Source organism: Chiroxiphia lanceolata, chromosome 5 (genome assembly GCF_009829145.1).
Source record: "Chiroxiphia lanceolata isolate bChiLan1 chromosome 5, bChiLan1.pri, whole genome shotgun sequence".
Lineage (NCBI taxonomy): Eukaryota > Metazoa > Chordata > Aves > Passeriformes > Pipridae > Chiroxiphia > Chiroxiphia lanceolata.
Genome location: NC_045641.1, coordinates 75,173,815 through 75,200,138, shown reverse-complemented (window position 1 = coordinate 75,200,138; position 26,324 = coordinate 75,173,815). Strand labels below are relative to the sequence as shown.

At 50.7% G+C, this 26,324-nt stretch overlaps 1 protein-coding gene and 1 long non-coding RNA gene across 2 annotated transcripts in view; one reads left to right on the top strand and one right to left on the bottom strand.

Annotated features, from left to right (window-relative positions):
• The first annotated feature begins 17,288 nt into the window (after positions 1-17,288).
• Positions 17,289-26,324, top strand: part of WNT7B (Wnt family member 7B) — a 78,528-nt gene continuing 69,492 nt past the window's right edge. The window contains exon 1 of the mRNA XM_032688873.1: positions 17,289-17,704. Coding sequence (XP_032544764.1) covers positions 17,622-17,704 — 83 coding nt within the window. The 5' untranslated portion in view covers positions 17,289-17,621. The remainder of the gene's footprint in view (positions 17,705-26,324) is intronic.
• Positions 22,922-26,324, bottom strand: part of LOC116787342 — a 135,001-nt gene continuing 131,598 nt past the window's right edge. Inside the window, exon 15 of the long non-coding RNA XR_004357256.1 lies at positions 22,922-24,891. This is a non-coding gene — a long non-coding RNA (uncharacterized LOC116787342). The remainder of the gene's footprint in view (positions 24,892-26,324) is intronic.

Sequence of the window (26,324 nt, the reverse complement as noted above, 5' to 3'; positions counted from 1 at the left end):
CCAGTATCCAGCCTAACCCCCCCGACAGAGCTCCAACTGTTCTGTCACTGGTCACACAGAGCTGAGATCGGTGCTGCCCCTTCACTGCCCCTCGTAAGGGTGCTGAAGATCGCAATGAGGTCTCCCTAAACCTTATCCATTGTCCAAGGAGAAGAAAATTAGGTTTAGAGATCTGTGGAATGGGCAGCCCGAGTCCTTTGCGGGCCTCGTGACTCTTTCTTCTTCCTCTTTCCGCAGAATTCTCATTCCACTGTAATTGTTTGAGGCACCCTCTGGACAGCAAGGGGGAGTCCACACCATTAATAAGGCTATTTTATTTCAGACTGACAAAAATGTGGTACAGCATCTGTCTCATGCACACAAAGCAACTAACAAAACCTTTTAGCTTCACACTACCAAAGCAGTTTCCTCAAGCATCCTTCCACAGCCACTCCCTAAAGCAGGAAAACTAAACCCCAAACACTAATCCCCACCAACTACTCTGCTGGCAGACAGCCAAAAGGAGAAACAGACCTCTAACTTCCATTTTTTTCATTTTACTTTTTCAACTCACTGACGAGCGGTGGTTAAGCAGCACTTGCAGTGTGGCGGCTCTGACAATGTCAGGAGAAAAGGACAGTGTGGGGGGTGCTGGTACAGCAGGGGGAAGGTCTGCACGCTTCCTAACCAGTCCCATTCAGTTAGATGAATATCATAATGAAATGAATCATGTCGAAAATGCTATAGAAAGCATTTATAGCAAATACAAATTTCCCACTTACAGATAGTAAATAGCCTTCTCAAAGAACAGAAATAGTAATGCAAAGCCCTCTGTAGGTGCTGTAGCGTTGGTGCAGCTTCTGGAGACGCTCCCTGGCTGGGGAATGGAGGGGGCAGGGGGATCGGACACCTCCTCCTCGCCCTTTGGTCACCTGCAGTTTCTCGAAGCATCGTTTCTTCTGCTCCAGGGGTGGAAACCACTTCCAGCTTTGGGTGGATGGGAGAAGAAAGGCCAAGGAGCTGATCCTCAATTGTATGGAGTGAACAGCAACAGATGGAGAAGTAGGAGACAAATGAATTTTCCCTTTCCTTTCTGGATCTCTCTCTGGATTTAATTATCCAAGGATTTTATAGCTGTCAACTGATGGATGTGCAGTCTACCAGTGCCTGCTGGCTAATCCACTTTGGGGCTGTATTAGATTGGTTGAAAAATGATTGGATTAGAGTAATATTCTGCTGAAACATAAAACAATAGTGGGAGAATGAGGAAGTCTTTGGGAAAAGTATTATTGGTGTCAACAGAGGAAACCGAGTTTGTTTCTAAGAGGCAAATCCGAGTTTCAGTTACATTAGTGCATCACCACCAAGGAGTTGGGCTTGTTCTTCCGAGATCAAAAATTACATAAAAGAAAAAGAATTGAAGACACAAAAAATTAGACAAAAAAATAGGATAGATGGTCTTGTGGTTTGGTAGGAAACCAAAGAGAGGATATTAAATTTGGTTTGTGTGGCCAGTAGCATCTTGTAAACCCAGATGTAGACCATAGAGAGTGGTAAAACAATAACAACTGGAAGAAGAGAAATGGAAAGTTGTAGACCTAACAAAAGAAATGTAAGTGAGCTCCTTGAGGCTTACATAGCTGGAGGTTTGTCTTATACCATGAGAATTCTCACTGTGTGTGAAGTTTTATTTATTGAATCATGCTCCAATTAAAAAAAAACCAACAACAAAAGAGAAAACAACCCACCACCAAAACCCAGAATGGTGCATAAACCTCAGTGTGTTTTGACACGGTGTATTCATTTTCATGCTCTTACCTCTGAATAATGGTTTACTGTTAAAGCAGTGATTTGGAGTTGAGTCCTGAGTAAAGCAAGAGGTTCTCTGTATATCTTAAGGTCTAAGGAAGCATGTTTATATGTATATTTTTTAATATTTCATGCTTAGTGCAAGAAACACAGTGGGTCTTTTGGCAGGTGTGAAAATTGTTCCTGTACCACCAGTATGCTTTTATCATCTGGAATTGTTTCCTCTTAGATACATCTGCATCCCAGTGGCACAGCCATCGTGGTTGAGTCTGACTCCATCTACTCTTCCATTTTTTCGAAGTAACTGGAGAAGAGAAGTATTTTGTCATGCAAGCTGTTTGCGTGAAATAGAAATAGAATGGCAATATAATAGAATATTTTCAGTTGGACTTACAACAGTCATCTGGTTCAACTGCTGGACCACTTCAGGGCTTACCAAAAGTTAAAGCACATTTGATTTCTGGTGGTTGTATTATTTTACTACATTGTCAGCAGGATGCCTTGACAGACTAACAGTGTCCTACACTTAAAATGACTGAGTTGGAGTTGAAGTGAGTTAGTCTGTCAGCATCTACAAGGAAGACCATTAGAAAAGCCAGTCTGAAGGAGAAGTAACATTCTAATTTCAAAAAGGGAGCTTGGAAATTGTGACAGAAACAGGGTCTTGTTCCAGAAATACTACATTTCCTGTAGGATTACACTCTTGAACCCAGCTTTCATTTTTATTTTCAAAATATAGTTGTTTACTTACAATTCTTAGCGATACTGAAGAAATGCAGTATTTCCTGTGTATTTTTAACACAACGATTCATTTTACCACAGAGCTGCTCTTTTGTTTGGTTCCAGAATCTCCACACAGAACTGTAGAATGGGCTGGGTTGAAGGGACCTTTGCAGATCACCATCCCGAGCCCCAGAGCAGACTGCAGATGTCATGCCAGAAAGGTTTAAGGAGGAGGCTCCCTTGCTCAGGAAGCCTGTGCTCACTTTGGGAAGAATTTTTTAAGGTCTTTTGTGGTGCATGTAAGACATGTAGGGGCTGCATCCCAAAAACCACCAAGAACCTTCGGAGGTGATGACAGAGTAGAGGCAGTCAACACCACTTAAGATTTAAACTCTGGTCTCTACAGACATCTTGAACTGAGTTTAGTCAGACACTGGATTCAAGCAAAGAGTTAAATCTGTAAAGTATGCACTTTTAAACATCACATAAATTGCTCGTAACTGCACGAAATACCGCAGGGTGCATGTGAGCACCCCCACATGAAGCTGAACTGCAGCCAGATAAAATATCCTGCAGCTTTTGCTGATAATACTGATGAAAGAGGGGCTTATTGTAATAGAAAGAAAACGTAGGAGAGATTTGTAGATAAGGACCATTCTAAATCAGTGACCTGGGGGAGGACATGATGCAAACAACATTATTTGACGAGTCGTTGAAAACTGTGAAGGGAAGAGTGGCAAACCTCTGTAGATAATTTCCAAAGTCTGGCCATTGTAGATACATACACATATAAGTTAATACAGCCAATGCTGCTGTATCAGAGAGCTGCAGTGTGACAACACAGTGAGGTTAGTCAAACCCTGACACACAGAGGCAAAGATTAAAATATCCACGTAAAAGAGACAAATATTCTGGAAAACAGATGAAGGGTGAATGAAGGGTAAACTTAGTTGGACACAGCCTTATAAAACTTCTCACTGGGCATCACCTTCACCTGAAAACCTCTTTAATGGGACATTTATTTTCGATTTAAGACACCAGAAATGTATCAAACTCTGAAGCAGTAGCCTAATAGATGGACATTTATCTCAGCACTGACATTACTGTAGCTTTAATTGAACTGCAGACCCTCCGAGGCAAAAGCAGTAGATGGTCCTTTGTGATGGCTCCTGGAAAAGACAGAGAGCTAAACAAACCAATGTCCTCACATTTAGGTTGGCAACATTAGTATCATCAGTACTGTGCTTTCAAATGTAATGCCTGGACTCTCTCTCCCCACACTCCCATTATTAGATTTACTTTAAAAATCAGGATAATTTTTAAAATAGCAATTCTAGATGTGCTTCCTTTTCTTAGAAGGCCATAGTTTCTGTGAGGAGGGAAAAAAAAAACCCCAACACATTTAGGAGTTTTTCTTGGCATCTCGTGTATGGAAAAAATAATCCAGCGGTTCTCATTCGTTATTTAAAAACATCGAGCACTGGAAGGCATCTGATTAGCTTTTGAAATCTGGCAATGATGTACTGTCAAATGTATATAAATACGGATCATCAGAGTCATTTTTAAAAACAACATACACAAAACTGAGAGGTGATATTTTTGTTCCAAACAGGAGGGTTCACATTTGCACAGATTTATCTCAGAATAGTAAGCAGTATACAATAAAACAAATTAATAATTTCAATATTAATAAAGCCTATAGAGTGCTGTATTTTTATGAAGGGGTGGTTGTCAAGTCCTTTAATGAGTTATTCTTGGGTGAAAAATGAATGTTTAAAAGCTCAATTACAAGATACTGAATATGACCCAAACATAAGTCTGCTCTTATGCAGCTCCTTACTGGTTGCTGAAATCAGCTGAATAGTCTCTTGACATGAGAGGAAAAAAAAGATGATATTAAATGGTTTTCTGCACTTACTGTTTGCTTTTTAGTATGTTTCTCTAACAGGAGACTGAACCAGATAGCAAGACACAGATGTGCAGTTTGACTCTAGGCCTGAGATTTCTGGTAAATGTAGTTTAGAAATCAGAAAGAAAAAAGAGTAGAGTTGTTGGTTGGATTTTTGCAGTGAATGAAATTATAAGATTTTTGTACTTGTGATCAATGAAGTTACAAGATTTTTGCAGTGATGGTGTTCTGGTCCCGGGGCAGTCCCAGAGGCGTGTGTCTCTTCTGATGACAAAAACACATTTAAGGGCTTGTCTGAGAGATTATGATTGATACTTTCAAAAGCAATAAGTCGAAGTACTAAAGAAGATTCACATGATTAAGCTGTATCAGCAGTGATATACTGACAGATGGAAGGACCCTGCAACTCTAGACTCACAATCTCACCACAAATGATAGGGCTGAAGCCAACATCTAAAATCAGGGCACAGCTGCAGTGGTGGAAAAATCTACAGCAGGGCCTGGTGGAGTTTTCTGTTTGGCAGTTAAAAGGCAGGAAGCTTTCTCTCATGATTCTGCAAAGAAGCAATCTTCCCTAGGCAGAAGCAGTGACAGAGAGCCACGCTCCCTGCTGACAGTCTCATCCCCAACTGTGGCACTGTGGCCACTCTGGCCTTGCCCACGCTGGGATGCTGCCCTGGTGCCTTGTGCTCTGTGTGTCTCACTGTCTGAACCAAGGCAAATGTGCTGCTCACCTTAGTGAGACTGCAAGGTTTGTTTGTCCCTGTGATGCAAACAGTAATTCCTGAGCTGTGTTTGAAATCTACAGCCATGCAATTTCCTTGAGAAGGAACAAACCTCTCTCCATGGATCATGTTTTCTGTTGTTCTATGGCATCATCTTCCTGTTGTTCAGCTCTGGGTCATCTCCAGTTGATCTCTATCCTTCTTGAAGTACACTGCCTGGAAGACAAGTTCAGCCATCAGTCTGGACTCCCTCCTGCTGCAGAGAGTAAAAGGGTCACTCACATACAACAAGTACATACAACATGCCAGTTTATTCAGAGCTTTTAACTTTTTTTGCAACCATAAGGTATTGCTGAGTCATGTTCTTTTTTAACTGATGAATCACAGAATCAGCATCAGAGGGTGGGTTTGGTAGTGTCTCAGAAAGAAGAGACATCTTAGGCCTAGGTAGCATGTGGGTAAATGAGAGAGGGTGATTTAGGGAAAGACTTCACCTGTGAAGGCCTGATAACATAAATACTGAATATTAGAGTAAGTGCATATACTTAACATACACAGTTGTAAAGAACATGTGTAAGTTGTGTGTAAGATCCTGATCAGCTGCAAGATACCTATCTTTGTATACACCTTCTTTTAGTTCTTTTCCTCTCTTTCTTTTTCAACCTCATATGCTCTGGATGTTTCCCCAAAGGAACGTTCTCACACATGTATTTTCTTAGTGTTAGATGGGGCCTTCATCTGCAACTGCGTGGAGCAACAGTGCCAGAGAGTGGCTGGCTGGGATAATTGCAGCTAGATTTGTCTTGTAGTTCAGCCTTTGGGACCTGAAACAAGCACACATAGAATCACAGCATATCCTGAACTGGAAGGGACCCACAAGGATCATCCAAGTTCAGCTCCTGGCCCACTAGTTACCTGTGGCTGATCTGGGCAGTACAGAAGGAAGAGAAAGGCATGTAAACTGTCCTGCCGCAGAGGAATTTTCTCTCTTGTCTACATTCCCCAGAAATTTCATGGAATTTGCTCTGATTGTATATCCCTGGAAATAACCTCCAGGGAAGATGATGTGAGCTGTGACCAGCAGTTTAAAATTCCTTTCCCTTGGCACTGCTCGCTCATCCTTCCCTCCACAGGGCTGTGTGGGCCGCATGCTGTTCTTATACTGGGGGTTTGCTCCTCCCGCTCGGGCACAGTTCCCTGTCTGGAAACCCCTGCAAGCCCCAGGTCAGACACAGCACTGTGTCCCCCGTGGCAAAGCCTGGAATAAACGAGACCCACGCCTTGGCCAGTGAATCTCCTTCCTGTCATCTTTGGTTTGTGAGAGCCTGACGGGCTGTCAGCTGCCCTGGAGGCACCTCCTGCTGACTCAGCTGGCACTCACAGCCTGCCTGCTGACTTCTGGAGGTCACTGGGATTCTCCTCCCTAGGAGCAGGAAAAGCCTCTCCAGTTGGAGGGGGGGTAAATACGTTTGTGATGGATTGTGAAAGCGGAAGCCTGACAGGACTTTGAAATATTTTACCACAGGAGCCACTTTATCAAAAGGCTGTGGGGAGGTGTGGGGACCAGGCAGCATAGATGGCCTTTCCTTCTGCAGGTTTTGGAAGAGTGAATATAAGCTTTGGTAGCAGGAGGTCAGTGGGTGGGAAAATGGATTACTGAGTTTTCAATCAACCGTATCACCTGCCATGCCAATTATTCTGGATGAGGAATAAATAATAATTGTGCCCTAGAAGAGCATTCAGCAAATGGTTTCAACCCCACATCTACCAATCCTTTTGTATTTATGATTATTACCTTAAGTCCAGGAAGACTGCTAGCGTTGCTAAGGTGCTATTTGTTTAAAGTAATTCAACAAGATTTACATATTCGGCTATATAGTAACTATGTGAATTTCTGAATGCTAATGTGATAATTACCCATTCTGATATTCTACAGGTTTGTGAGTTTTTTCTTAAGTTGCAGAGTTATTAAGCTTCATGAAATCTTCTTATCCTCAGCTTAAGCTTTCAGGAGTAGTTAAAATGATATTTGAAGGGAAGAAAAGCTATCGTGTTCCCTTAGTCCATCATCCTCAAATCAATTAGCTGAAGACGACAGTGGACTAAGGACCAAAAATATGGAAAGATTTTGCCGTCTGTCTCCAACACAGTTTAGGCACAATCTCGTTTAGTTTCTGTTGTTGAAAATTCCCGGGTTTGCATGAAAACGTGGGGAATACTCACTAGTTTGCAGAAGCGAGCGGGACACGCCAGGCTGATGGCGAGCATGCAGTCACCGAGGAGACGGAGGCAGTATGAGCTGCAGTTCCACTGCCACGGAGTTTGGGAGAAAACAGGCGGCCAGCTGCCAGAGGTCTGCAGAGAAGAGCCGTATCAACGACCAGTCGCGATGACGAGCCCCTCACTCCTTCTCCTGCTCCCCCTGCCCGGGGATGCCCGGTTCCTGCACACGGCCTCGCTCCACACCCGCGCCCGGGGGGCAAGGGACAGGGAGGCAGCGCCCGAGGGGCTGCGTTCCCGCGGGCAGGAGCCGCGGCGGGGCCGCTCCGCACGTTCCGGTTCCTGCCGGGGCTCCCGAGCGAGCCCCATCCCGGCGGCAGCACCGGCACCCCCGCGGCCCCGCTCCCCCGGTCCCCGCCGTGCCCCCGCCCTGCCCGGCCGTGCCACCGGGGGGCGCTGTGACCCCGCGGGACCCGCCCGCACCCGCTCCCCGCCCGGCCCGGGGCCGCGTCACCTCCGCGGGGCCAGGGCACATCCTCGGGCACACCCCCGGGGCACATCCCCGGGGCACATCCCCTGGGACATCCCCGGGGCACATCCTCGGAACACATCCCCTGGGACATCCCCGGGGCACATCCTCGGGCACAGCCCCGGGGCACATCCCCGGAACACATCCCCTGGGACATCCCTGGGACACATTCCCGGCACACATCCCCGGAACACATCCCCTGGGACATCCCTGGGACACATCCCCGGCACACATCCTCGGAACACATCCCCTGGGACATCCCCGGGGCACATCCCCGGCACACATCCTCGGAACACATCCCCTGGGACATCCCCGGGGCACATCCTCGGGCACAGCCCCGGGGCACATCCCCGGAACACATCCCCTGGGACATCCCTGGGACACATCCCCGGCACACATCCTCGGAACACATCCCCTGGGACATCCCCGGAACACATCCCCTGGGACATCCCCAGAACACATCCCCTAGGACATCCCTGGGACACATCCTCGGAACACATCCCCTGGGACATCCCTGGGACACATTCCCGGGCACAGCCCCGGGACACATTCCCTGGGACATCCCTGGGATACATCCCCGGGACACATCCCCTGGGACATCCCCGGGGCACAACCTCGGGCACATCCTCGGGCTCGTCCCTGGGACACATCCCCGGGGCGCATCCCCGCCGCCGCCGCCCGGCCCCGCCACCACTCCCGGTCCCGGCCGGGCCGCAGGGAAGTTCTTTGCGCACCCCGCGCCTTCCCCACGGCTTCCGGGGGGGACACACGACACTTGGCCTCCAAAAGGCTTCAAGCACCGGCAAAAAGAGCGGAGGAGGAGACGGCGGGTGGTGGTGGGGCTGCATCTTGAATACCCTCTGGGTGTTGGTCGAAGAGTCTGTGGGGCAGCTGCGGGTAGTTATGAGGCTCTAGGAGACATGGTTCTGCAAAACCATAGAATCACTGGATATTTGGACTTAGAAGGACCCACAAGGATCATCGAAGTCCGATTCCTGGCCCTGCCCAGGACAGCCCCAATAATCATACCACTGGCCTAAGATTCTTATGATTCCGTGAAACATGGCCTCATCCTATAAAAAAAGTTCTTGAAAAGAGGTGGGGATGGAGAACAAGATAAAGTTATGAGTGTGAAGGGAAGATTCGGCGTTTTTTTAAGATAAATTGTCCGTAGTTGAGCACTGAGGACAGTGTAGGCGAACGCCTGGAGGAGGGCTGGCTGCTTGCGAGAGCCGGAGCGTTGATTATTAAAGAATAAAACTGAGGAATGCGGAGGGAAAGGCAGAGCCAAACCAAGGGAGCGGAGCCGGCCGTAGGGTGGGCAGGCCCGGCCGCCTTCGTCCCTACCGAGGCACTCGGCGTGAGCCCCCTTCCCCAGCACGGCCCTTCTCCGTCCCGCTTCGCTCCCCCTTCCCTTTCCCCTTCCCCTTCCCGGGGGGCTCCGCGCGATGCCTGGAGAGGACCCTGTTTTGGGGAGCTGGGTGGGTGACGGCAAGATGCGGGCAGCCTTGACTGTGGGAGACACCTAAAAGTGACCTGCGATTTCACACTGCACCTCTCCAACCACGGCAGTCTGGCTGGCCTTTAAAAAATCCTTTGTTTTCTCCGTCAGGATAGATACTTTACGACGAAGTTTTGCGTTCAGCCTCTTTTGCTTGCTTGCCACTGCCTGCTTTCCTTTCAGCCTTTCCTGGTGTGTGTTCAGCCGATTCTCTCTGAGAGATGCCTAGAGCCATCTGTGCTGACTGTTGCTACACGTATATGAATGTGCGTGTAGGAGAGGGCAGAGGTGCACGGGTTTATCCGTCTCTGTGGAACCAACTCCCCACAGCCCACAGACTTGTACCGGAGTGCTATTTAAGCATGCGTATGCATGCAGATCTGTGCCTCCGGACAGGCACACATTGTGTAGTAGACTGGAACTGATAATTCCACAGAACGCGAGAATAAACTGAGCGGCTCAGAAATCAGTGAGGAAGAATGAAAGAAAGAAAGAAAAGACAGAGAGAAAGAAAAGTAAGGAGGAAAAAAAGACAGAAAGAAAAGGAAGCTTTGCTTCACTTAGTGTCTGAACACAAAGTGAAGTTTTGTCTCACCGATTAATCTCCCTAGGAGCAGCAAACTGAGTATTCTAAATTCGTGTTAAAAGCCAAGTGTATCTGTTTCTTAAAGGAGGAGGAATGTTTTCTTACTGCGGGGAAAAAAATCAGATTTAGTGACAGGCGTTTGGGTCCAGCGGAGTCGGATGGTCGAAGAGCAATAGTCTGGACACACGCACACCCGTTGCCTTTTAGCGTACAGAGCTGTAAGCAAGCGGGGATTAACGCCTGCCTCTGTTAGACTAGAAAAAGGAGGAAAAAAAAGTTCAAGTCTCTTCTGCGAAGTCCGTACATTGCAAATCCAGCCGCGCTGCTATACTAGAGGAAATGAAAAAATGCTTCGGTTTAAGAGGACGAGTCCTTTATTTCCCTTATTGGACACGTTTCATGTGTTTTCCCCAACAACTTCTGCTTAAGGACATGCCTTTTGAAACACAAACACACGCACAGCTCGCACACGCACACAGACAGATAAGATATGTATTAGATCCTGACACATACGGGGTGGGGGGAAGAGCGGGAGAGAGAGAGAGAGAGAGAGAGAGAAAGAGAGAGAGGAGAGAGAGATCCTCCTACCTGGAGCCATAGATTGCAAGATACGTAGTGTTACCTGGGGAAGTCAGAACAAGTAAAAACAGATTGAACTTCAGGGCTCTATGAGGCAGTTGATCAAGATCAGTGCTTGCTCATTCTCTCCCTCAGACTGTCTGTCTTGGGTTTTTGTTTTACCGTTTTGAGCAGCCCTTTCTATTTTTTCTTCCTCTTTAGCTTTAATATCGAAGCCGGTTTCGGTCACCATGGCTCTGGGAAGAGCTGCCTATCTGCGCGGAGTTGATTTTTTACAGCTCGGCCGGCTTTGCTCCTGGGTAGCTTCGGCAATGTTCTTGACTGGGATTTAATCGACAAGATCAGTTCGGCTTTTTGTGCAATTTTTATGGCTCAGTCCATTTTCTAGATCATGCACAGAAACTTTCGGAAGTGGATTTTCTACGTGTTTCTATGCTTTGGAGTCATCTATGTCAAATTAGGGTAAGTCCTCGTGCACGACAAATCTCCTCGGCTTTTTGGGTCACGTTAGTGCGGAGCCGTGAGCGAAATATCGCAAAGGGAAAAAAAAAAAAAAAAAAAAAGAAGGAAAAGAAAAGAAAAGAGGTGACTGTTTCTCTCTCCGCCCCCGGGTGTCCAGGCGGCCCCCCGAGCACGGCCGTGGGTGTCCCCGGTGCGGGCAGCGCGGCGGGCGATGCCCGGCGGCGCAGGAGCGCTCCGGCCGCGCCGAGCCTGCAGGGAGCCGCTCGCGGGTGATGACGGATCCTTTTATTTTGTACTGCTTAAGCGAACTTAAATATTATCTCTGGCGTACAGTACCCTCAGAGGAGGAAAAAAAAAAAAAAAAAGAAAAGGCAGCCCGACAGAGTTAACTCAGGCGCTGCTGCTGGGACAATAGAGCAGAGCTGAGGTATTACAGAGGCGAAAGGGGCGGGAGGAGGGGAATCCCTGCTCTGAACCTGCGCTCAGGGATTTGGTTTGTGCAGGCCTAGACACAATTTGCGTTTCTATCCATCACACGGACGTGTTGAAATTAGCTTGACAACTGGTCTGGCTACCTCCGCGCCGGAGCGCCCGGGAAGCCAGGCGGGCTCGGCCGGAGGGCTCGGCCCGGGGCCCCGGGGGCGGCGGGGGCTCCCGGGGAGCCCGCTGTTTGCTCCTCGGTGTTTGATCGCCGCGATCGAGAGCACGCGGTTATTTCAGTTGCCAAGTTTCGCCCTCTCTCCCTCTGCCTCTCCCCCCGGTGCCTGTATGCCCTTATTAATATTGCTCGTCGCAGTAGGCTGACTTGAGTTGAATTTCCACATTCCTGAGCCCCAGCCGAGTCCTTACCTGTCGAACTACAAACTCTTTAAAGATCCTGTCTTTGCATAGCTGAGGGATTTTTTTTTTTTTTTTTAATGATCAAGAATGCATAAGGTGAGTTGCAATCCAAAACTGCTCGCTTCCCACCTTGAAATCAATACGGGGAAGAGGAGGGGGGAGCCAAAGGGCAGCCCCCAGAGGCGGGGGAGCGGGGGCAATGCCCCGGAGGGCCGGGCAGGCCGGCCGTCAGCGCGGCTCAGCACCGCGTCCCGCGGCGGAGCAGGAGGGCAGCGGGGATCGGGAACGGGGAGCGGCCCGGCCCTGCCCGCCGGGCCCCGCCGGCGCCGCGGGCGCTGCTCTGGGCACGATGGGACAGCCCCGTGCCCGCTGGCGGCAGCCCGGGCAGCGGCAGGAGGGGGCTGGCGGGAGGGAGTCCGCGAAATCCTCTCCAGAGCCGGGGAATAAGGTTAAACGTGGGACCGAGGTGGGGGGAAGGAGTGAACCAGGCTTCTCGGGGCGAGCAGGGGAGCGGCTCGGTGCCCCCGCGGGGGCTCCCCCAGCCTGGCAGGGCCAGGGCTGTCCCGTTTGCGGGGCACCGGCGAGACCCGCGGCTGCCCCGGGGCGTCCCCAGCAGGTTGCTCGGCGGGCAGCAGCCGGCTCGCATCCACCCCTCGGCGTGTTTGCTCGTTCAGGTGTTTTCGGCAGGGCTCTCGGCCCGGCCCCGCAGGTGCCGCCGCGGTGGCCGGCGGAGGATGCGCGGGTGCGGGGAGGGCGCGGGGGACGCTCTCCGCCTTCCCCCGCCCTTCCCGCGGGGACCCCGCGTCCGCCTCTGCCTCGGCCGGCGCGCGTACCCGGCCAGGGGTATCTCCAAATCCTGCCTGCTGGAGACAGGAGGCGTTTCCCGTGCTCGAACCTCTGCAGGGCCGAGTACCTGCGCCGCCCTTTGCCGTAGCCGTGGCCGGCGGTGATGGGCTCTGCCGTCCTCCGGTCTCGGATTGCCGGGGCTTTAGATGAGAAGTGAATTTGCTGAGGCTGTGTATCCACAAATGAAGCGGCGACGGGGTACCCCGTCTACTCCAATAGCTGGAGGACTTCCTACAGCACACTCCTCACAGAGCTGCAGGCGAGCTCAAAGACAGCACTTTGCAAAATAAGGGCAATGATATTGCTATTCACTTTCGCTGCGGTGAAAGGGAACAGAGGACTGGGCACATGTTACAGTCTGGAAGGCAGATCTCTTTTCGAAACTGATTGTGGCTATATTAGAAGGGGATTCAGAGCAAAACTCACAGGAATGCTGCTGGACTGAGCCTGGAAGTGAAACCGAGCGGACAGCAGGAACAGTAAAAACCCTTGCAGAAACCCTGTCAGATCCATCACCATGCCTGTAAGGCGATGAGGATACTTCACTTTCTCTGAACAATAGGAGAGAAATTTGCTCTGAGATCCAGGGCTACTTTTAGGCTAGGCATGTGGGCTGCAATTATTTCCTCTTTCATCAACCACTGGAACTACCATTTTGTTGAAACCGTATCCTTGGAGTGTAATGATGCCTTTTCTGGTGAGCCCTTTGCATTGAAAAGGGGGAGATGAAGGCAGATAAAAAGCATTCTGTCTTCCAGAGCGTTCGATTGGTTTTCAGCGGGAAGGAGAGCGCCGTCGTGTCAGCCACGGCAAGGAGGGAAGGCTTGGCAGGCTTTTTTTGTTTTTGCTTGCTGCTGAGCACGTGTTCGTGTCTTAATAAAACGTGCTAAAAGCTCCACTTTCGGTGTCAAACACGACACCGAGGAGAGAGAAAAATAACGCAATACATAAGCTATTGGGCGGGGCGGGGTGACACGGCAGAGTCCCGTAAAGAAGCCGCTGTGTCCAGTGAGGAGTAGAGGGCAAGGTCCCACTCAGGTAGTCATTCCTCTCAGTAAATTCCCCCTGTTCTCGTTTCTATTTCCTATCCCCTAGTTCGCTGGAGAAACAGGCGTGAGGTGAAGTATCCCTTGATATTTCTGTCGATGACGTTTCTGTCCAGGCACCGAAGCTTAAAAGTTTCTGCAGCTCTGCTGACTCCTCGTAACCCCCCGCGAAAACAGGTCACATCAAATATTGACCTCGGCAGGATTTAAACAGAAATGTTTCCTGCCAAGATCGCAGAGCATTCGGCTCCCGTTTATTTAATAAATACGTCAGAAACTAAACCTCACAGAAGTACCACAGATACAAATCACAGCGGATGCTCTGGGACAAGTGATGCGACCTTCGGAAAGATGTAGTCGCGGGCAATACCCGGATCAGGGAGTTGGGGCAAACACCACCTTTTCCCTCTTTATTCTGGAAGGAAAGAAGGGCGACAGCCGGACAGCGCCAAGGGGAGCGGGAGGAGGTCACGGTGCGGTCAGAGGGACGCGGGCGGCGGGAGCTGACGCTGCCCCAGGCAGCAACGAAATGTGCCGGCAGCCCTTCTGGGGGCGGCGGGGACGGGGCTGGGGGCTCACAGGGCTGCAGGCAAGGGCACCCAGCCCACCCTGGGGCGGCCGGAGCGCTCCGATCCCCCTCGGCACTCCCAGGGACGCTGCGGCAGGAACGGGACCTCTCTCCTCCCCTTACAGCGGAGCTCGCCTCGGTTTTGCGGCGTTCGCAGTAAAAGGCCAACGAAATCCCGCTGCCCTCGCCGTCCCCGGGGCTTTCCGGCCGCGGGAGCACCCCCTGCCCTCGGCAGGAGCGGCCGGGGCGCGGCCTCGACGGCGGTAGCACGTGGAGCTCCGGGAGCCGCGGCGAGGCCCCGGGAGCGACCCCGCGGGATTGGCCCCTTCCCGCTCCCCGGGCCCGCCGCGGGCACCCACCGTGGGGCCGCCGCCTTCCCTGCCCTCCCCGCCGGCCCGACACCCGCTCCTTTGGGGACTCTTCGTTCCCTGCTTTCCCTGGCACTGGACTTGCAGCTTGGTGGGATACAAGAAACACCCGGTTCTGCCCAGAAAGGACCCCGGTGTTTTGCCCGCCGGGCGCACCTTTCAAGCCCTTCCCGGCTTCCAACGTGCCCTTCTGCTGGACTCTCCCCAGGCTTGGAGTAAGAAAGGAACCGCGGCTGGGAATAGAGAATTAATAGGGGGAAAAAACCCCACAACCCCCCAACCAAATAGTTCATTCGTGCCTTCTCTGTTTCATCTGCCCGACTCTGATGTCGGCAACCATTTCAGTGCCATTCTGCCCCGTTTTGTCCGAAATACACCTGTTTATGGCAGAAGGAACGACAGATACTGAAGTGCCCATATTAGGTTTTACCGACAACACTTTTCTTCCAGTGTAACATAATTTAATTGAAGGGAATATTTTCGTCTTCAATCAACAAAACAAGTGTTATCTCGCTATCCCCGTCTGACATACGTATAGCAACCGTTTGGATGGAATTTAGCAGGTTATTCTCACCATCGTCATCATTAATTTTTCGACATAATAACCGGCCCGTAGTTTTAGAATAAAAAATAACTCCTCGAACAGAAACTGTACGATTTGGTTTCTTTATACGACTTTTCTCCCTCTACAAAACTGAGCTGTGGATAAAATCAGCTTCGATCCGAAAACTGTGGAAATCGGTAACCCGTCTTCGTTTCAGCTGGACTGGGTTAAACTCTGCCAACACCAGTTCGCAGTTTTCCAGCGCCAGCATTTCTACAATTCATTTTCCCCCTTCTTCTGTCCCCATGGCACATCTTTAAAAGCTATCGCACATTTGAAGTGTATGTTCGAGGCGGAACAAATGCTAGAGATAAAATGTCCAGGGTGGCTGCTCGTTGTGCTCCACGTTGAGCAGAGCTGTCCCAGGCACAGCCCGCGGGTCACAGAGGGGAGCGGGACACACGTCGCTGTGTCTCTCGCTGTGTATGCACCGCACACACCCTTATGGAAGTATGAATACGACCATTTTAGAATCTTAAGTGATTATAAACAAGACGATTCTGGGATGTAAATAATCGTTGAAAGGCTTAAGCTTCTGTCTCTTGTTAATCGAGATCAGCGTTTCTCGAAAGGACGTTGACTGCCACGGCGTCTGTGCTGAACTTGAAGGTGAAAGTGGTGAGAGCAACCAAACCCCGAGAAGATTTTTATCGCATATCGGGCGGCATACGACGTTTTTGCACCAGTTCTGCAATTCCCATTCCGTCTGAAGGAATATTTCGTTATGTCGCGGAGACAGCTGCGCCCATGTGCCGGGACTGGTTAACTGGAGGAGGTGTTCCCAGGGTGTTTGGGACAGCTCTTAGCCAAGAGATCTCCTTCAGTCAGTAGGCAATTAACCTGAGACGAACATTTGCAGACTCAGAAGACTTCGGAGCCTGGTTCTTGCTCATTTCGGCTGCATTTGTGTTAAAGTCTCTGCAGTGCCCGTTTCTCTTTTCGGGGTTCGTTTCCGAACCCCAGCCCGGCATCCGCAGCACACGTACTGCACCGTGGCACTAAGCCCTTTGGAAAAAAAGGACAGACGGCCAAGGAGGCAAAGAGGAAAAGCGCCACGACTGTCTCCTGCACGACTGGGGCTACGCGGGGCGAAGGGGTCCTGCCCTCCGGAGCGGGAAGGGTCGAGCATCCCGGTGTCGAGGGGCAGGAGCCGCCCGGCTCGGGGGGAACGCGCGGGAGAGGCAACTAACCTGCCGGGGAACGTCTCTGCGGACTGGCAACTTCTCGGGAACGAGCGAGGGAGAGGGCAGAGAGGAGCCGACAGCTCTTCCTGCAGGAGCGGCGAGGTGTGGGGAGCCAGGAGCCGCCGGCAGACGCCCCCCGCTCGCCCCCCTACACCGGCTGTTCCAGACCAGTCCTTCCCCTTCCCTGCTCTCCTGCGAAACCCAACCTCACCAGGAAGCTGCGAGTGTGCATGGCTATTTCTCACTCACGCAGGCTACGACTACATATATATATTTTTTTTTGAAAGTTCCGCCTGAAACCGAAGCTGAATTTTCAACACCGGGGGGACAACAAGAGTCAAACCCCCGCAGAGGTTGGACGGACGGTGGAATTCTTCGGGAGAACTGGGGCAACTGCCCGCAATAAAGCAGTTAACCGTGAGCCGAGCTGGGAGCTGCCAGCTCGCTCGGGATCTCTCGCAGGGCGAGCCAAGGGTGCCACAACAGGGGCAGGGAGCCTGCAGCCCCCGAGCGCGGGGGAGAGTTAAAAATGCTCCACGGAGCGGGTGAGGAGCGCCTGTGGGGCGAGGCGTGTGGAGAGAGCTCAGCCAGGGAGCACGGATTCATTGCAGCCCAGGCTAGATCAGTGTCTCTCTATTGTCATCCTCCCCTTAAAAAAAAAAAAAAAAAAAAAAAAAAGAGAGGGAGAGAAAAAAGTAGGCGGATTGCAGTGACTGACTGCCCAATGGCAGCCCTGGGTCTCAGGAGAGTTACAGAGAGAGGGAGAGAGAGAGAGAGAGAGAGGCACTTTCTGCCATCCAAATCCTTTAAACCATCCTCATTCCAACACGAGAACCCACTGTAACAACTTCCAACCACTGAGACATGACAGGCAGGAGCCCAGAGGCAGCAGCAGCAGCAAGAGCAGCAGCACCAGCACACACTCTGCACAGGGAGCAGCATTAGCACCAGGGGAATACTACACACAACAATACAAACAAACAAACAAACAAACAGACAAAGCCCCCCCAAGCCCAAGGGACTGGATTCCAACTCAGATTCAAGCCACAGCTGACACCAAAAAGGGTGGGAAATTACGACCAGGGGGGGCCAGAAAGGAATAACCAAGGAAGCGAACTCCAAGAGTGTAAACGGGATTCAGCCATGATCCTTTTTTCATCTCGCAGTGTGTTACTCTCAGTGTATTACCCTCAGATTTTCCTCATCCTTACCAGTGGGAGTTACCTGTAAGTGATCCAGATTTTTTTTTTTCCAAATACTGTTTGCAATGCCCCCGCTAGCGGGTACCTATGGGCAGAGCGCAGAGCGAGCAGAGGGAGCCGGCAGCAGCCAGCCCGGGCGGCAGCTCCGCGCGGTGCGTGCCGGTGAGGATGGTGGTGGTGGCGGTGGCGGCGGAGGAGGAGGAGGAGGAGGAGGAGGAGGTGCTGCGCCGGTGGCGGTGCCGGCGCTGCCGGTCGGAGCCCGCCGGGGAAGGGACGCACGGCCAGGTAACCGCGGGGCTGCCCCGCCGGCCGGGCCGGGGCCCGGAGTGCCCGCAGCGGGGGCGGCGCACCTGGGAGGGCGGCGGGGCTCGGAGCGGCCGGCGGCTCCCCTGGGGACTCCGACCCCGACTCCTCCTCCTGCCAGACCGGAGATGGGCATCGCTTCGCGCCCGTCGGGCAGCCCGTGTGAGCGCCGGGAGCCCGCGGAGCCGCAGCCGGCGGCGAGCGCCAGGGCCGGGCCGGGCGCGGGGAGCCCTGTCGGCCGCTGCCTTCGCTCCGGAGGGATCCCCAGTCCCGCAGTCAGGGCTGGCTCCAGGACCTTTTCCTTGTGAGGAAGGGGGTGGAGGTAGGGGTGGGGGAAATGAGAGTCGGTGGGTGGGACTGCGAGGAATTTCGGTCTCTTTTTTTAATATCTATATCTGTGTCTAACGTTGCGGTGGATAAGGAGCGGCCGGGCCGGGCCGTGCGGGCTGCGGACAGACCGTCGCCGTGGTGCTGCGGCGGGTCCCGGCAGGTCCCTGTGCCCGCGCTGGGCGGCGGGGGCGGCGGGCGCGGGTCCCCCGCCGGCCCGAGCGGAGCCGGGCCCCTCCGGGGCTGCAGCCGGAGCCCGAGGGGCTGCGGGGACCTGTCCCGGGCTCTGCTCCCCCGCACTCCGGACGGGGCAGCCGTGGGGAGACCAGGGCGCTGGGGGCGGCAGGTACCCGGCTGCTGGAGCCGATTTAAAACCGGGGAGCCTTTTCCCTCCCTTGAGCATCCCCCAGCGCCGGGGCACGGCAAGACTCTCCGTGCCGGGACGCAGGGCCCGGGCCCGGGGGAGCTCCAGGAAGCGCAGCGGGCGGTTCGGGGCCGGGCCAGGCTGCCGGAGCCGCGGCGGAGGGGCTCCCCTCGGGCGGGGATGGGCAACCCGCCTCGGCATCCCCGGGCCCGCATCCGCCTCGGCTGCCGGGGCCCGACGGGTTTCCCTGCTCTCCCACCCCCGTGCGACCTCAGATTCTTTCGTATCCCGACGGGTGCAAATTTGAGCTCTTATACCTGAACTCCATGTGGATTTTTTTATATATATATAAATATTTTTTCCTCTGTATGCATGCATGGGAGAACATGCATATAAGCAAGCACGTGTGCGTGTGTTCCTCTGCGTGTGTGTGTGTGTATTTTCTGTGGGCTGTGGAAAAAGCACAACCCACCACTACAGGAGAAAAATAGGAATAAACACACGCATAAGAAGAAACTAAAAGCCTATTTCTGCATTCTTAATTCTTAATGAAATGCACATGTCTTGGCTACCGATTTTTAAAGGCGCTTAGATTTATGGAAGCACGTTAGGTTTAATTCAGCCAGAGACTGTTTCTGTTCTCGGGAGGGATATATCTACTGGGTAGGTGACCGATAGCTTGTAAAAAAAACCTTGCCGTGCTATCTTTGGTTCTGCTTTTTTTTTTTTTTTTTTTTTTTTTAGACAGGAGGAAGAAGTCATAATAAATAAATAAATACACCCTTTTAATATAAGCGTAGCCATATTTTTCTCAAACCCGTAGGAAATTACTATCCTACAAAGTTTTCCTTCTATAAATAGTTCAAATCTTAAAACAAAAGTTTTCAACCGCACGCCAGATGCTGGGATGCTAGCGGTTTCCCTTGCTGTGTGACATAATTACAAGGTCCGATAGCAAAAGCTATAGAAGTATAATAATAATACTAAGGCGACTGTTGAGGGGAAATACAAGGGAAGCAATTCCTACTTTATTTTGAGCCAACTGCCTGGGGATCTTTTGAGCGCTGCCCCGCGACAATGAGAAGTTGTGGCGGATAAATAATGCTCTCTCGCCTTCCCCTGGGCCGTCCCCAGTTCATCCCCTCCGCGGCGGGTCACTCGGAGCTGGACCCGCGGATCCGGAGCCGAGGTGGCTATTGCAGCCCAGCAGAGCAGAAGGGAAAGGGATCAGGAGGTGAAACCCAACAAAGCAGAGCCCCAGGGCGACGCGCACCTCCCTCCATCCATCACTCCGGAGGGACGGAGCCGGTGCCTCTCCGGGGAGAAAGCAGCGCTGCCCGGGCCCCCCAGCCCCGCTCCCCCGCCGTGTCATCCCCGACCCCGCTCCCCCGCCGTGTCATCCCCGGCCCCGCTCGTTTGTCCCCCACGGCCCCCGGAGCGGGGCAGCGGCGGCAGAGCCGCGCGGGCTGCGATGCTGCACCTCGCTCCCCTTGGGAAAGGGAAGAGGAGTTATTTCAGTGCTCAGTGGAGAGCAGTCTAGCGCATTTGTGGTGTTTATCTGGTGGGTAAATATACTTCTCTGGCTTACTAATGGTAGCTTTTGAAGACTAAAGCATAGTAGAGCCTGTTCGAGCATTATCTGCCGGTGTCTGTTCCTGCTACCCTCGCCCTCCGGAGGGGAGGATGCCTCCCAAGCTGCTGTTTAGTGAGCTCTCAGGGACTGTCAATGGTTATGTTAATTTCCCCCCGAGATCTCTATCATCCTTTAGCCGCTCCTTCGGGGATAAAGACATAACTACTCTGAGATGCAGCGGGCGAGCAAATGGAGTGCGGGGTGTCCGTGCTCAGTCGCGCCCGGTTATTCTACCACAAAAACCTGTACAGCAAAAATCCCATCGTGATGAAATGGGATTATAAGAATGGAAAAAGCAATGCTGAAATGAAGAAGGCATCGGGGCCTCAGTGCTTTGTGTGCAGTAGCTGTGAAGAAAGTTAAGTTAGGGCAGACTACACCCAAAATTATTTTAAAGAACCATCTCCTTTATAAAATTGGTTTCTATACTGTAAATGTACTATCTGATAAAGTCATCTTCTTCGGGGTGCTCGCCTGCTAACCTCTGGTCCGCTGGGGCACTGTAAACGTTTTTACAACCAGAAGCAATTAGTGCCTGACTTTGGGAAAAAGGAAACTCACTGTGGCTCGAACAGCTGGTAGTGGGATGATTGATGCCTTTTAATGCACTGGACATATTTTGGTAATCCAATTAAATATTTAAAGCATAGATCTGCCATTTAATAATATCAATGCAGTTAGTATAGATGTCTAAACCCGAGGATTATATGTAATAGTGACACCATTTCTTGCAATGCACGTTGAAGTGTGCATGTGTCTATACACACACATATTTGGCTGCTTCTAAATGCAATGGTGCTTGTCCATTTTCCATTTGTGTACCCCTCTCGCTGTTCATGTTCTTTGGGGCTGGATGCATTCACCAGCAACATGACAATTGGTTCTTAAGAGGCTTATTTTGGGGATTATCTGCTGGTACGTAGACAGCTAATTCAGTTATTTGCTATAAAGTGATTGGGAATAACTCCTAAGAGAGCGTGTATATGTAGGAATAGCAGCACAAATCTTCAAAGCGGATTCCTATTCTAACATTGTAATACAACAAATAATTTATATTGGTGAGTAGATATTACTGCCTGGTTAGGAAATGTAGGGGGATAAAAATCCTCTGCACATCTTGCATCTGTTCTGCTGGTGCTCCCGCGTCCTTACAATTCCATACCCTTTACAACATGGCTTCTCCACGCTTGTGGGAGGTAGGTTAGAAGGAATGTATATTTTTCCTATGCCTGCAGGAAACTGCTCATGCCTAAAGATTGCCCTAAAGATTCCCTAAAGGACTGCTGGACAGAGTCCCTGGAGTTTGTCCCTTAATGTGTGCAGGGAGGGAGGGAGCAGCGCAGGCAGAGGGCAGCCCACGTGCCCTGGGGGGCACAGCCTGGAGGGGACAGGGGGCACAGCCTCACCAGTGATGCCAGCAATGCCTCCCTGCCAGCTGGGACAGTCGGGATGCCCCCTCTTCCCATCCTGGTCAGATCAGGGCAGGATCAACCTCTGTGATTAAGGCTGTTATGGGAACAGGATTGTCTCTGGCTCAGTTACTGGGCTGTGGTGTAAATCCATCATTTCCCTGCTTTTGCACCTTGTTCATGTTATAACTGAGACTTTAGGGCAAGCTTGCTCCCTTAGCCTCTATTTGTGCAGTGTCTTATGCCTGAGGAGAGCTGAGATCTTCAGATTGTCCTTTTACATGGTACTGTAATAATAGCCCTCTATAAGAGGATTTGGAATTCCACTTCACCATCCCCCAGAGATGTGTTGGCTTATAGACAGAACAGGTGAATCTCCAGAGGGTATCAACTGTCTTCTGGATCACCTAAAGCTAGCTTTAGCATTAGCTAAAATGAGAAATGAGCAGAAATGAGAAAGGTAAAGGGGATTTTGACTCTGGGCTGCCATAAGCACTGTGAGCTTGGCATGCCTGTCTGGTACAGGCTATTTCCCTGTATTGAAGGAGCTAAGAAAGATGGGAGAGTGTGACATTATTTCTTGGTAGCTCTAGAAGATAAAGTCCATCATTTCACTGAGAGACCCAGAATAAAATTCTGTGTCTAAAACCACAGAGCTCTGGTAAATCTGTGGCTGGCTACTCTTCTCCATGCCAAGGTCTCCACCAAGCACTCGAGTTCTGAACATCCTTGAATCCAAATGCATTTGGATGAAGGCAACTCTCTCAATCCTTCATGGCAATTAGTTCTGGGAGTTAGATGTTTAGCACACCTTGAAATTGAAGAAACCAATGACTTAAGTAATCATAAGGAAAGGTGGCAGCATCCAGAATTTGTAGGATGACAGCATGGAATTATTACATATGTTGCATTACCAACATAATAGTGGGTATAAAGCAACATGAAATATTTAGATGAGTAGGTAAGATTAAATGCAGATATGTTTGCATATTAAATGCCCAACAAGGCTAATCCCTCAGAAGACAACATTTCAAAGGAGGTATTAAAATGTTAAACAAAGTGATTGCAATTGCACAGTTATACTGACAGGCATCTCTCATGCAGTGGTGCAGTGCCCTGTGTGTACCTGGCACTGTGTCCTGCTGCAGGTAGAACGTGTGTCCTCAGTGCAGGGACTGTGTAATTTGGGCTGAAATGCTGTCAGAGAGCCTCTTTAACCCTCTAGTCCTCCCAAGTAACCACAAGCAACAGAAAGCTGGGACCAGCTATAGATCAAAGGAGCTCTGGAGAGGTGCTGACACCATGTGTTACAGAACTGGTTGTTGTCGCAAGCCCAATTTCTTCAGCCCAGAACCTCTGTACATTGTTTTACCCTCAGCGGACTCTTACCAGTGCCTTTCATGCCTGCTGGCAAAGCCCCTCCAGCTGCTAACTGCCTGCCAGATGGCCCTTTGCAACTCCAGGTTCATCTGTCTGCTTGGTTCTTCTCGTTGTATTTGCTGTTTCCTCCTTGATGCTGCACTGCCCTCCTGTAGAGCATCACCGCAACCTGCCCCAGGCACAGAACTTACAGAGTGCAACAGAAGTGCTCTGTGGAAGGGTTGTATGAGAACCAGCCAGGCCTCTCTCCATGAGAACCTCCATGACTCCTGTGTTCTGGGATTGTGCCATGCACATGTGAATACCCTGTCCATGAGCTGAACAAACTTGTTGCTGAAAGCTCCAGGCTTACAAGTCCAGAATTATGTGGGAGGCTGAGGAAGTCCAGGAACGTAGGCATAGGTGTGCCCTGGAAGAGACTCCAGGGAAGGCAGATTCCTGGGCAATGTCTTTCAGTCTTTTAAGGGTTATTAGCACCCTTTCCTTCTCTTTTACTCTCCCTTCAATCCTTCTCCAAAGGTAAAAGGATATCTTTTCTCTCCATTGTGAGAGCTACACAGGACGTGCTCTCCACTTCTTGCCAGGACAACTCCTACATATTTGCTTTTGCTACAACACATGCCTGAGGAACATTGCAAATACTTCAGCTAAAGAAAATGTGAAGAAATTATAGATACAGAGATTAAATATTTTCTCAGTAGTTTTTTCTGTCCGTATGCAATACATTTCTATAATTTTTTCCTCCTGTTACTGCCTAAATGATGTTAGGACAAATCATTAGATAACATGCTAATATGCACGATAACATGCATGATAATGGAACCTTTTACAAAAAAGTTGTCTTCTCCATGTCTTCCTTTCTTTCTAAAAGTCACTTTTCTGGATAGTGCATGGAGCTGAAAGTTAACTGCCTTGTTCAGTTCTAAGGGAGTACAGGCAGCTTTTCTGAAGTTAAGGTAGATGAGGCCAAATAGTTGCTCTCATCATAAAAACATCTTTATTCCACTAGGATATGACAGCAAGATGATTATCACCTATTAATTATTTTACAGCAAATCATATCTTTAGAAAATTTCAAGACAGGCTAAATCAGAGAGTTACTGTATTTTTTTTCTGGAAATGATTTTAATAGTGCAAACAGTTTATACCAGTGCTGCAGTCACAGTTCTGAACATTTATTTTCTTTCCAGCCTGTGCTTGTGGATCAGATTTCCCTCAACAAAGGATAAAAATCATATTTATGCAAAAATGCCACTTAATCATCATGATGACGTAGTCTTGTTCCAGCTCTTTGTCCAAGGTCAGATTTCCCCCCAAGTTCCTGAAAAGTTAAAAGAAGGACATCCAGCAGTATAGCAAGTGTGCAAATGAGGGCAAATCCAGGCTCAGGTGTTTGACACGCGGCAGAAGAATTTTCCTCTGTGTAGTGGCACAAAGTCCACTGGTCTCTGTGTGTCCCAAATGCTTTATTTGAAGAAGAGACACCCTGTTGCTCATCAGTGGCAGCACTTTCCCAGCTGGTGGGACTCGGTGGGCTCTCCTGGCAGATGGGTGGTGTGAGGGCAGCGCTGATGAGTTGCATCCTTCCACCAGCATGGACTTGGAGTGCACAACAAAGGCATTCAGAATCATTTCCTCCTGGATGGCCACTACTCAGATCTGTGCAGCACTTTGGGAAGCTCTTATACCTTGTCTTTTCAGTACTGAGGGCCTGAGGCTTCTCTCCCCTGGGGTCACATCCACAGCTCAGCAAGCTGATAAAGCAGGAGCGGCTCTGCCGCAGCCAACGGAGCGACTCGGGCGCAAACAGGAGGAGAATCAAACAGAAAGTCAGCACAGGCCTCGTTCTTCCAGTATCCATTTGAATACAGCCTTGGCACAGGCTGCCATTTTATGCAATTTATAGGGAATGTGGCCATAGTTCTCAAGAACACACAGCAAAAGCAATATTAACAGGAGGCCCTGTCAGACACAACCCAAAATCGGTTCTATGGCCATTGAAAGAATCACGGCCTGTGGAACCAGCAAGAGCAGACATAAAGCCAAAACATTATTTCTTTTTTTAAGGGGAGAAGCACTTCAAAAGCCCTGCAGCATTTGCTGTTACATGCAAGGCATTGCAGGGCAACCCAGCTTTCAAAGCTGGAACTGAGCATGAGCCAGAAAGATCTGTCTGCCTTCAAGCAGGGCCTGGAAAACACGGGGAGATGTATTTAATTTAAAATTCTCAAGGGCTGCAGTACTGGGACTGGATATCATATCCACCCTCCTAATCTGGCTGAAGTGAGACATAATTATGAAATGTGACTACCATTTAATAATAGTTTCTTTCATGCAAGGATCATAAGTGAATTAATCTTACCACTATTGAAGTGAATTGGGCAAGGATCGTTTCCCTCAGTGCTGGGTGGAATGCAGCAGCTGCTGTGTGGTGCCCCGTGCCCAGCAGAGCTGTGTGGACATGCAGGACCAGCACCAGTCCCAACATCCCTGGCAGCAAGGCAGGAAAGCATCCCAAAAAGCCCAAGCACATCTCTAGTTGATCTGGACCCTGGCCAGTGCCAGCCCCTCTAAAGATTGCACTATTTCATGGTGGGTTTTGCTCTGTGGTGAACACAGGAAAGGTCCGAGACTGGCCCAGTGCCCAAGATGCTGAACAGCAGCATCATGAGTGCTGCCTGCCTCGGTTTCCCACAGCTTTAATGGGGCAATAACAGCGCTGGCAAGGCTTGAAGGGAGGGGAGGGGCAGGAGAGCAAAAGCTGCCACAGCACTTTGGAAAGAGAAAACGTGGTGTAAGTGCCACATCATCACTTTCAGGGACTCTTTGTGACCACAGGCAGCACAGACGGTGTGATTGTGTCGCACCTGAGACGCGGCTTCGCCGTCCCCTGCTTCAGCACCACGTCCAGCGTGGCCTCGGGGACAGCTCGGGGGAAAGTGCTGCTGACCCACGTCCCGAGGTCACTTCCGACAGAGCCCTCTCCTGCCGCAGGAGCCTTCCCGTGGGAGCCAGGCTTGGCACCAGAGCCAGCCCGGGGTGCCAGGGGCTGCCGGCAGGCAGGACATGGTTAAGGGAACGGCCACATCTCTCATGACTCCTCTGGCTGCTCGCCAGGGAGCCATGTGACTCTTTGGTTAAAAGAGTCCTCTCAACCATGAGACACTTTTTTTCCCCCCTCTGGTTGTACCTTTTCTTTTCAGAAGTTAAAAGAAAACAAAACGTACC